We start from the raw sequence: 13,021 nt of genomic DNA on the forward strand, positions 1-13,021 counted from the left end.
TTCTTCAGAAAATTTTCTGAAGAAGGGTCTAGGCCCGAAATGTCAGCCTTCCTGCTCCTCTGATGCTACTAGGCCTGCTGTGTTCATCCAGCTCTACACCTTGTTATCTCTTGATGGATATGGAACTAAGGGAAATAGGTAGAGTTCGAGTCAGTCCATGTTATAACTGAATGGCAGAAAAGTTTTGGGGAGTTTTCTAATCTGATGATATTGCTTTCTTCTGTAGAAACAAAACAGACATTTGAGGAATACAGCACACACATTGAATTTGGAGCTGTGACAGAGGGAGGAGGAAGCTGAGTAATTGTCCTCTGCCTCTGATCTGAATTCTTGGCTCAAGTTCTACCTCTGAGGCATATTTACATACTGTGTATACTGTCAGCTTTGCTTCATATAGAGAATGCACATAAAGACAAGAAATCATCTCCTAATTGATGTTAAGTGATGACTAATTAAGTTCCTGCGAAATTTCAAATTGGCAAAGCGAGAGTCAGTATTTGGCCTATTGTTCCCATTTCATAGGGTGATTTCATAGAGAAGGGAATAAATAATTATGCACTGGGTCCCACAAGTTGAAATAAACAGCAGGTTAAGAATTTCACCACCAGGCAGAGTGAGGGAACTAGGCAGGTAGTGCAGGAATCAGCTGTGGCCATTCCCCTGAAAAACAGATATACTACTTTGGACACTATTAAGGGGAATGGTCTCCCAGGGAAAAGCAGAAACAGCCAAATTTGGGGCACTGCGGTTGGCTTTGCCGAAAGGGGCAGAGCAAAAAGTTTCTAAATGCAATAGTCATACAGGATTCAATTATTAGGCAGGGGTAAAAGGTAAGGTGATGGCCTAGTGGTGTTATCGCCGAACTGTTAATCCAAACGCCCAGATAATGTTCTGGGGACCTGGGTTCGAATCCTGCCAGGGCAGATGGTGGAATTTGAATTCAATAAAATATCTGGAATTAAGAGTCTAACAATGACCATGAATCAGTTGTCAGGAAAAACCCATCTGGTTCACTAATGTCCTTTAAGGAAGGAAACTGCCATCCTTACCTGGTCTGGCCTACATGTGACTCCAGACCTACTGCAATGTGGTTGACTCTGAACTACCCTCTGGGCAATTAGGGATGGGCAATAAATGTTGCCTAGCCAGAGACGCCCTCATCCCGTTAATGAATTTTTAAAAAACCTGTGATTGCATGGGAAGTTGCCGTGGGTATATGGAGAGCTGTTCTGAGTGGAGCAGGAGTGGACCAATGTGCCCCAGGGGGAACAGTCCCTGTAGAAGTCTGATACAGGAGGGAAGGGAATATGTGTCTTGTGGTGGCACCCTACTGGAGGTGGCAGAAATGGTGGCTAATGATCCTTTGGATGTGGATGCCGGCGGGATGTTAAGTGAAGACCAAGGGGAGCCTATCGTTGTCATGGGAGGGAAGCGAGGGGGTGGGAGCAAAAATGCAGGAGATGGGTCGGACGCGGCTGAGGTCCCTGTCATCCTCGGAGGTGGTGGGGCATCCTCGGAGGAGGAAATGTAGGAATAGATCGATCTGAATGTTAGACAGTGACTAGTCGGGTACCACAGGGACCAGTACTAGGACCCCAGCTATTCACAATATATGTTAATGATTGAGATGAGGAATTAAATGACATTTCTCAAAATTTCAAGGTACTGTAGGCAGTAAGGAAGTCAAATTGTATGTTGCCCTCCGTAACAAGAGGCTTCGAGTACAGGAACAAGGAAGTCTTGCAGCAATTATACAGGGCATTGGTGAGACCAAACCCAGAATATTGTGTGCAGTTTTGGTCTCCTTACCTAAGGAAGAATGGTCTTACTATAGGGGGAGTGCAGTGAAGGTTTACTGAATTGATTCCTGGGATGGCAGGAGTGATGTATGAGGAGAGATTGAGTCAGTGAGGCTTGTATTCACTGGAACAAAAACAGAAGTTGCTGGAAGAGCTCAGCAGCATCTGTGAAGGAACTGCCAGACCTGCTGAGCTTTTCCAGCAACTCCTGTTTTTGTTCCTGATTTACAGCATCCGCAGTTCTTTTGGTTTTTATTTTGTATTCACTGGAGTTTAGAAGAATGGGAGCGGACTTATAGAAAAATATACATAAAATTCTAAAAGGACTAGACAGGTTAGTTGTAGGAACGATATCCCTGATGGTAGGGGAGTCCAGAACAGGGGTCATAGTTTAAGAATAAAAGATAAACCTCTTAGGACTGAGATGAAGAGAAATTTCTTCACCCAGAGAGTGGGCAGCCTGTGGAATTACCTATCACAGAAAGTGGTTGTGGCCAAACATTGTGTGTTTCCAAGAAGGAGACATATATAGCTCTTGTGACAAAGGGGATCAAAGGATATGGGAGGGGAAGGAAGGATTAGGGTATTGAGCTCAATGATCATACTGAAGGATGGAGCAGGCTTGAGGGGTTGGATAGCTTACTCCTGCTCCTATGTTCTATGTTTCTCTGATAAGTAGATGATGCAAGACTGTGTGAATAACTTTAAGGCTGTAGACAAAACAAACATAGCCCTGTGTTCCTCCCCTCTACAGGAATCACATGTGTGCATATATAGCGAGTAACGAAGAAGGCAATTGGAATGTTGACCTTAATTGTAAGATGGACGGAGTATAGAGGTAATGATGACTTGCGACAATTGTACAGGCTGCAAGAATATTGTCTACAGATTTGGTCTCCTTACTGAAGAAGGGATATATTTGCATTGGAAATAATTCAGAGAAGATTCAACAGGTGAATGAATGATTTGAATGAATTTCGTTTTAATGTCATGTGCATTTTACAGTGAGAAAAGCAGTAAAATAGAGTGAAAAGGTTTTCCACTGTTGCCATGATCTGGTGCCATTTTGAATAGTGGTTAAAGGGATTCATAGATTCATAGAATGATGTCTTATGAGGAAAAGTAAGGCAGGATGGATCTATGCTCAGTGAGAAAGCTAAAGCTCTGAAGGACCTTGACAGGGTGGGTACTGAGAAGGTGTTTCCTCTTGTACGGGAGTCTAGAGCTATGAGACACTGTTTAAACACAAGGAGATTCCCATTTAAGATGAATTTCTCTCTCAGACTGTTAACCTTTGGAATTCTCCTCTATAGAACAGTGGAGCTAAGTCATTGAATATATTCAAGACTGGGTTACACCGATTTTTGATAGACAAGGGAATCAAGAAATAAGGGGACAGGCAGGACACAATCTTATCAAATGGTGGAGCAGACTTAATGAGCTAAATGACCTATACATGCTCCTATTTATTATATTTTTTATTTCTCGGGGAAGAGTCATAAAGTCATAGAGTCGTAAAGCACAGAAACAGACCCTTCCGTCCAACCAGTCCATGCCGACTATAGTCCCAAACTAGTCCCACCTGCCTGCACTTGGCCCATATCCCTCCAAACACTTATTTATGTACTTATCCAAATGTCTGTTAACCGATGTAACTGTACCCGCATCCACCACTTCCTCCAGAAACTCATTCCATGCGTGAATCACTCTCTGTGTGAAAAAAAAGTGCCCCTCATGTCTTTTTAAAATCTTTTTCCTCTCACCTTAAAACTATGCCCCCTAGTCTTGAAATTCCCCCCTAGGGAAAAGACACTTGCCATTCATCTTATTTATACCCCTCATGATTTTATAAACCTCTATAAGGTCACCCCTTAACCTCCTACGCTCCAGTCAAATAAGTCCCAGTCTATCCAGCCTCTCCTTATAACTTCCATACCTGGCAACATCCTGGTAAATCTTTTCTGAACTCTCTCCAGCTTAGTAAAATCCTTCCTATAACTGCGCGACCAGAGAGCTTTGTTAAGAGAAAGAAAGCTCTCCATGTATTTCACACTTTTCACAAACACTGGATGCCTCAAAGAGCTTTTTAACCAATGACATACTTTTGCAGTGTAGTAATGTTATACTGTAGAAAATGTGGCAGCCAATTTGTGAACAGCAAGCTCCCACAAGTTGCAATGTGTTATAAGACCATTCTGTCTGTTGTTCCAAGATTGATTAGGCAATAAATATTAGATGGAATATTGGGTATAACTCTCCTGCTAGTCTTCAAAATAGTGGCAATGGGAACTTTTATGTCCATCTGAGGGAGCTGATGGGACCTTGGTTTTACATCTCAGCTTAAATACAATACCTATGCTTTACACAGGATAGAGATTAGACCAGAGGTTGAATACTGCACTCAGTTCTGGTCTCCATATAGGCACTGGAGAAAGTGCCAAAAAAAATGGACTTGCAAGCGTGACATCAGAATTGTGAGGTAACTCCCATCAGGAAAGTCTAAATTGGCAGGGCTCTTTCCTCTAGAAAGGAGAATTCTGAGGAATGACCTAACTATAATGGGGTTTGATAGAGAAAAGGAAGATGGGGGGAAATCAAAATTAGAGGGCCATAAATACAAGCCAGTGTCTAATATATCCAATATCAAATTCAGGAGAAATATCTTTACACAGAGTTTTTTTTTATTCATTCACAGGATGAGGGTTGTCACTGGCCAGGCAGCATTTATTGACCATCAGTTCAGAGTCAACCACATTGCTGTGGGTCTGGAGTCACATGTAGGCCAGACCAGGTAAGGATGGTAGTTTCTAATTAAGGACATCAGTGAACCAGATGGGTTTTCGCCCCAACAATCGACAATGGATTCACAGTCATCATTAGATTCTTAATTACAGATGTTTATTGAATTCATGGCAGGATTCGAACCCAGGTTCCCAGAACGTTATCTGGGTCTCTGGATTAACAGTCCAGCGATAATACCACTAGGCTATCACCCCTCCAGTGGTGAGAATGTGGAACTCACCATCACGAGGAGTAAGTGTGATGAATCAAACAGGGTACATTTAGAATGAAACTAGATAAACAAATGAGGGGAAAAGGAACAGGAGGTTATGTTGATGGATTGGGAGGAAGATCATGTGGATACTGAACAACAGCCTGCACCTTCTGGGCCAAATGGCCTGTTTTTCTATGTTCAGCAAGGAGCTTGATGACACAGTGGTATAATTACAGCTTAGGTTGTGGTTATGTTTAAAAACATTGGCAGCACAAATTTCTGTCACTCTTTCAGTGATGGATGTCAACATAAGAATCTGTAAAAGCGGTTATTTTAGGAACCCACCTAGCTGTGATATCAATCAGTAAGCAACACTGTCCATTGAAATTGACAGCATGTTGTGGGAATGAGTGAATTGATGGATTACTTACAAGTAAAGCAAAGTGTAACACAACCCATATTACACCAAGTGATGTCACTAACAGGTCATAACGGTTCCGTCTACTTTGCCAGAAACCAGATGGTGACATGGCCGTGATCTTCATAGTTACCTGAAACAAACAGAAAAGATCATCCTGTTCAAACACACATTTTTTGGGACTATTGTTCAGCTCAGAAACCTCTTTACAAAGTTCACTTAAGATATACAGCTCAGAAACAGACCACTCAGCCCAGCTGATTGATGTTGGCGTTTATGCTCCATATAAGCCTACAGCCAGCCCTCTTCATTTCACTCTCAACTTATCCTATCCTGTTCAACTATTCCTTTCTCCTCTTGGCTTCTCTGAAATATATTCCCCTCAACCATTCCTTGTGATCCTTGCTCTCTAGGACGGACAAGACATGTCTTCCTAAATTCCCTATTGGATTTAATAGCAACAATCTTTCGGATTCTCCGAGAGAGTGGACTTAAGGCACCAACCAACCCATAAAGAAATGGTACCGATGCATCTAACTGGATTTTTACACTTGACAAGTATGTGACATCATTGTGCAAGTGATAGAAATAATCATTAACGCAGATTATTAATATCGGCTTGGTTCGTTTATTTGAAAGGCAGATCTGAACCACTACTTTAGTGAGAACTCAGGTTGTGCCTGGGACAGTTGAGCCTATCTCTGGAGTGCAAGAGTTTAGCAAGGGATAAGAAACTAAAGTAAGTGAGTTCACCAGGTTGCAGATCTTTACTGAATTTAATCAGGAAAATCAATATTGAAGGACATGTCTCGAATATTGAGATTGTTTATAAGTCCTGATAGAGTACAGGACCACGTTATTTTATTCCTTTACATCAGTCAGTGCAATAAATCCCCAATTGCTTGCCTTTTCAAATTGTGTGATGAAAATCTGCCATCTATCATTGTCCATCTGTCAACAATCAAGAAACTTCTAATCGAAAATGGTGCAAAATTTCAGTCTCTTGTGATTGTGATAAGGTGTTCAAGCCTTTATCTTTTGGTTTATGACATAATCTCAGCTCTTCTTACGGTTTATTATCTTGATACACTCTGGGGTATATATGCTGCAATTTATGGTGAAATGTAATTGCACATCATTTTTCCTTTCATTTTTTTTCACTGTGTGTTTTCATCCATTTAAACGATATTGCAAATTTCCATTTCTGGAATTTTTCTTGCTTGGGTTTTGCCTGTGGTGATGACAACAAAACTATCAGCACTCACTCTCATTACTCCTCTGAAATCGACAGCAGGTTTTGAGGCTGTACATGTGCAGAACGGTGGGGAAACATGGATGTTATTGTCAGTAATTTCACACTTTTCCAGAGGGTCCACTGTCGAAGAAACTCCATGCAACAATTAGTGGGAAATCAATTAAATTGACAAGAGTGTTTCCTCATTACTTTGTTAGTCTCATTATAAAAAACCTTCGAAAAAGTAGTACCTTGTTGAGTGTGTAACTGCATTTTTAAGCAGTGTATTAACTTCATAATTACTTTTAAACACTCCAGCTGGCTCCAAAAATCTATTTTTTACATTTATGTAATGCTAACTATTTTCAAAATGACAAGAAAAGTCACATCTGGGAAGGCAGTGGCCTATTGGTATTATCACTAGACTATTAATCCAGAGACTCAGATAATGCTTTGGGGACCCAGGTTAAAATCCTGCCAGGGCAGATGGAGGAATGCGAATTCAATTAAAAATAAATCTGGAATTAAGAATCTACTGATGACCGGTTGTCGATTGTCATTAAAAATCCATCTGATTCACTAATGTCCTTTAGGGAAGGAAATCTGCCATCCTCGCCTGGTCTGGACTACATGTGACTCCAGACAGATAGCACTGTGGTTGACCTCATTTGACCTCTGAAATGGCCTAGCAAGCCACTCAGTTGTACCAATTGCTACAAGATCTCAAAGAAATGAAACCGGATGGATCACCTGGCATCTGCCTAGGCACCGGAAAAGACAATGGCAGAAACAGCCCTGTAGACCGTGCAAACACTTCCCCACTAATATCTGGGAGCTAGTGCCAAAATTGGGAGAGCTGACTCCCAGACTAGTCAAGCAACAGTCTGACATAGTCATACTCACAGAATCATACCTTACAGACAATGTCCCAGACACCACCATCACCATCCCTGGGTATGTCCTGTCTCACCGACAACACAGACCCAGTAGAGGTGGCAGCACAGTGGTATAGAGTCAGGAGGGTGTTGCCCTGGGAGTCCTCAACATTGACTCTGGACCCCATGAAGTCTCATGGCTTCAGGTTAAACATGGGCAAGGAAACCTCCTGCTGATTACAACATACTGTCCTCCCTCAGCCATACTCCTCCATGTTGAACAACACTTGGAGGAAGCACAAAATGTACTCTGGGTGGGGGATTTCAATGTCCACTACCAAAAGTGGCTAGGCAGCAGTACTACTGATCGAGCTGGTTGGGTCCTCAAGGACATAGTTGCTGTACTGGGTCTGGGGCAGGTGGTGAGGGAACCAACAAGAGGGCAAAGCATACTTAACCTCATCCTTACTGATCTGCCAGCTGCAGCTGTATTAGTAGGAACGACCAAAGCACAGTCCTTGTGGAGATGAAGCCCCGCCTTCACACTGAGAATAACCTCCATCATGTTGTGTGGTACCATCATCGTGCTAAATAGGACAGACTTCGAACAGATCTAGCAACTCAAGACTGGGCATCCATGAGGCGCTGTGGGTCATCAACAGCAGCAGAATTGTGCTCCAACACAATCTGTAACCTCATGGCCCGGCATATCCCCCATTCAACCATTACCATCAAGTCAGGGGATCAACCCTGGTTCAATGGAGAGTGCAGGAGGGCATGCCAGGAGCAGCACCAGACATACCTGTAGATGAGGTATCAACCTGATGAAGCCACCAAACAGGATTACTTGCACACCAAACAGCATAAGCAGCAAATGATAGACAGAGCTAAGTGATCCCACAATCAACGGATCAGACCAAAGCTCTGCAGTCCTGTCACATCCAGTCATGAATAGTGGTGGACAATTAAACAACTCACTGGAGGAGGAGACTCCACAAATATCCCCATCCTCAATAATGGAAGAGCCCAGCATGTCAGTGCAAAAGATAAGGCTGAAGCTTTCGCAGCAATCTTCAGCCAGAAGTGCTGAGTGGATGATCCATCTCGGCCTCCTCCAGTGGTCCCCAGCATTACAGATACCAGTCTCCAGCCAATTCGATTCACTCCACGTGACATCAAGAAACAGTGGAGGCACTGTACACTGTTACGATCCCTGACAATATTCTGGCAATAGTACTGAAGACTTGTGATCCAGAACTTGCTGCTCCCCTCGCCAAGCTGTTCCAATACAGTTACAACACTGGTATCTACCTGACAATGTGGAAAATTACCCAAATATGTCTGGTACATAAAAAGCAGGACAAATCCAAACCAGCCAAACACCTCGCCATCAATCTACAGTCAATCATCAGTAAAGTGATGGAAGGTGTCATCAACAGTGCTATCAAGCAGCACCTGCTCAGCAATAACCTGCTCAGTGACGCCCAGAATTGGGTTCCGCCAGGGCCACGCAGCTCCTGATCTCATTACAGCCTTGGTACAAACATGGTCAGAAGAGCTGAATTCCAGAGGTGAGGTGAGAGTGATAGCCCTTGACATCAAGGCTGCAGTCGACCAAGTATGGCATCAAGGAGCCCTAGAAAAACTGGAATCAGTGGGTATCGGGGGCAAACTCTCTGGTGATTAGATTGATACCTGACACATAGGAAGATGGTCGTGGTTGTTGGGCATCAGTCATCTCAGCTCCAGGACATCTCTGCAGGAGCTCTTCAAGGTAGTGTTCTAGGCCCAACCATCTTCAGCTGTTTTATCAATGACCTTCCCTTCATCGTAAGGTCAGAAGTGGGGATGTTCGACGATGATTGCGCAATGTTCAGCACCATTCGCGACTCCTCAGATGCGAAAGCAGTCCATGTTCAAATACAACAAGATCTGGACAATATCCAGACTTGGGCTGACAAGTGGCATGTGACATTCGTGCCAAACAAATGCCAGGCTATGACCATCACCAATAAGAGACAATCCAACCACCGCCTCTTAACATTCAATGTCATTACCGTTACTGAACCCCTCACTATCAACATCCTGGGAGTTATCATTGATCAGAAATTCAACTGGACTCCCACATAAATGCCTTGGCTACAACAACAGGCCAGAAGCTAGGAATACTGCGGCGAGGAACTCACCTCCTGACTCCCGAAAGCCCATCTACCATCTACAAGTCACAAGTCAGGGGTGTGATGGAATACTCCCCACTTGCCTGGATGACTGCAGCCCCAACAACAGTCAAGAAGCTTTGACACCATCCAGGATAAAGCTGCCCGCTTGATTGACACCACATCCACACGTAGCCACTCCCTCCACCACCGACGCTCAGTAGCAGCAGTGTGTACTATCCACAAGATGGACTGCACAAATTCACCGAAGATCCTCAGGCAGCACCTTCCAAACCCACAACCACTTCCATCTAGAAGGCCAAGGGCAGCAGAAATGTGGGAACACCGCCACCTGAAAGTTCCCCTCCAAGCCACTCACCATTCTGACTTGGAAATATATTGCTGCTCCTTCATTGTCACTGGGTCCAAATCCTGGAATTCTCTCCCTAATGGTATTGTGGGTCAACCCACAGCAGGTGGTCTGCAGCGGCTCAAAAAGGCAGCTCACCACCACCTTCTCAAAGGCAACAAGGGATGGGCAGGAAATGCTGGCCCAGCCAGTGACACCCCCATCCCACAAAATTTTTAAATTCAAAAAAGATTTTTAAAAATTAAAAAACTTTGTAAAAATCTCTATCTTTGGTTTCTATTTTAATCAAACATAACTACTTATTTTACTACCTGAAACTCTAAATTAAAAGTGAAGGCTATTGAGTGTTTTTAACATCCTGCTTTTCTGTCTGTGCAAATGCTTCAATGTGATTGGCTACCTAGTTTCAATAGCTGTTAAGCTGGTAAGCACAGCAGGTCAGACAGCATCCGAGGAGCAGGGATGTCAACGTTTTGGGCTGAAAGCCTTTGTCAGGAAATGCTGACGTTCCTGCTCCTCTGATGCTGTCTGACCTGTTGTGCTTTTCCAGCTTCACATCTATTGATTCTGGCTTCCAGCATCTGCAGTCCCTTACTGTCTCCAAGTAGCTACCTAGTTTGTTTCTAGACATCACGTGCCTAGACACCAGGGAAGGGGAGATCCATACCAAAGAGATCATTAGATCTTTGTAGGTATCATTCTTCAAAGCCACTAATAAATACTATTGCTTTTTTGCGGAATGTAAAATCCTGAATAATATTGCTAACTGCCTGAGCTTCAATCATTAACTGGATACTGCAATCTGGTAAGAATAATTTCCTGTCTCTGTATTTGGTCTGCAATTAGGACACTTCTTCTCCAGCAGCTCAAATTGGAAACTCAGTAGTACATTTTCTAATCACTCATTAAAGGTTGAAAAATTGGCACAACAGCCTTCTAAATTTTCAGGATGCACTTCCAATGAAACTCCCCCACTGGAAGGATATTATTAAGCTAGAGAGGGTTCAGAAGAGACTTACCAGGATGTTGCCAGGGAAGGAAAGGTTTGAGTTATAAAGAAAGGCTGGATAGGCTGGGACTTTTTTTCACTGGAACATAGGAGATTAAGAGGTGACCATATACTTGTTTATAAAATCATGAGGGGTATAGCTAGGATTACTGGTAGGTGTCCTTTCATTGCAACGTGGCATTTCAAGACTAGGAGGCATACCTTTAAGGTGCGAGGAGAGAGATTTAAAAAAGACAAAGTTTTACATAGTTCATGTGTGGAATGAACTTGCTGGGGAAATGGCAGATGCAGGCACAGTTACAACGTTTAAAAGACACTTAGATAAATACATGAATAGGAAAGGTTTGGAGAGATATGGGCCAGGGCGTGGTAGGTGGGCCTAGTTTAGTCTGAGATTATGTTTGGCATGGACTGGTTGGACCTAAGGCTCTGTTTCTGTGCTGTATAACTTAATGACTCAATGAATGGTTTATGTTTATCAGTTTACACTTATATATACTCATGTTAAAGTTTCCCCTAAACGTTTCCCCTCTCACCTTGAACCTGTGCCCTCTTATAGTTGACATTTCTATCTTGGGAATAAGCCTCTGACTATCCATCCTATCTATGAATCTCACAATTTTGTTAACCTCTATCAACTCGCCCCTCAGCCTCTGTCTTTCCAGTGAAAGCAATCTGAGTTTGTCCAACTGAGTTAACCATAATTAAAACCCTCCAGACCAGGAGGCAACTTCCTGTAGGCCCCAGTCTACATGCCGGTTGTTTTCATTTACCAAAATCTGAACTGGGCATATCATATAAATAATGTGCTTACAAAATCAGAACCAAGTCTGGGAATTCTGCAGTAACTAACTCACTTACTGGTACACAAGAATTGAAGAAGGTCATTCATCCACTTGGGGCTGTTTCGCCATTCAGGGAGATCATAGCTGTTCTGTATCTTAACTTCACCTTTCCATGTTAGTTCTGTAATTGTTAATCCACAAAAATCTACCGATTTCAGTTCTTTAATTTTCAACTGACCCTCAGCCTTAGTGTCTTTTTGAGGAAGAGAGTACCAGATTTCCACTCTCCTTTGTTTGAAGAAATACTTCCTGACATCACCAGTGAATTTCTATTTATAAGGTTATGCCCATTTGTTCTAGCATTCCTCATACAGACAGAATAAATTACCTCTATCTACCTGGCCTAATCATTTATTCGTTGTAAACATCTCAATAGATGACTCTTTAATCTTCTCGCATTGAAGGAAAACAATCAGTTAAGTTCGTACTTATAATTTAACCATTTGCAGTCAGAGAATCATTTTGCATAACTGGACATAATTTGAAAGCTGACAGTGCAAAATCTTGTATCAGTCTGTTAAAAATCTAAATGGCTGTGTATTCATGAGTAGACCTACACAATTTATTATTTGGTATTAGAGTGGTTAACCTCCATATCAATACCTGCTGTTCATTAGTTTTCTTTATCTATTGGAGGCATTTCTAGATTTGGGAACCTTTCAGCCCTAGTCTCCTATTTAGTAACAAAATCTTAAGAAAGTAAGGTCAAATCATTAATGATATCTGCATTTCCTAATAACATTTTTCTTATTTTATTCTTTGCTGATTTAGAAAGAAAGTATTGGTAAATTCATAAGACTAAAAATATTCCTTCATTTTGGATAACATATTAGAAATTGGATGTTTTAAGGATGATAAATTGGACTTTATATTCCTATTAATTTATTCTGACTGCAAAATTGCTGCTGGAGGTTGATGTTGGTTTTTGTCGTTAAATTAATTCTTTGCCTGACAGCAAATGGTCCACACCCACTCACCACTCCTAAGATTGGAGATGAATTGTTTTTACATTTGGGGAGTTAATTGTATATTAATTCTGTTTAATGATGGTCTGCATTAACTGATGAAGCACTTAAATAAGTAAATAGGAACGATCTGAAACTACGGTGGTTGCATTAGGAAGTGCGTACTTGTATTGTGCTATTCTGTTAATAAATTCTTCCAAAGAAGTGTGTCGATATAGGTACCAGTTCTATCCTTCAGCACTAGGCTTCTGGGAATATAACACGGGAAGATGGACTGCACCTTCTTTGTTGGTAACTGTGACTTTGTAAGGAATGGAAGCATAGGCAAAGTCCTGGAGGGATCTTTGCAAATAAC

General features: G+C 42.2%; 1 protein-coding gene across 1 annotated transcript in view; it reads right to left on the reverse strand.

Moving 5' to 3' along the window:
• LOC109914955 (sodium leak channel NALCN) overlaps positions 1 to 13,021 on the reverse strand; it is a 67,605-nt gene that overhangs the window by 11,285 nt on the left and 43,299 nt on the right. Inside the window, exon 18 of the mRNA XM_048598412.1 lies at positions 5,226 to 5,345. Within this exon, the coding sequence (XP_048454369.1) occupies positions 5,226 to 5,345 (120 nt within the window). The remainder of the gene's footprint in view (positions 1 to 5,225; positions 5,346 to 13,021) is intronic.

The sequence above is a fragment of the Rhincodon typus genome, chromosome 6 (genome assembly GCF_021869965.1).
Source record: "Rhincodon typus isolate 14 chromosome 6, sRhiTyp1.1, whole genome shotgun sequence".
Classification (NCBI taxonomy): Eukaryota; Metazoa; Chordata; class Chondrichthyes; order Orectolobiformes; family Rhincodontidae; genus Rhincodon; species Rhincodon typus.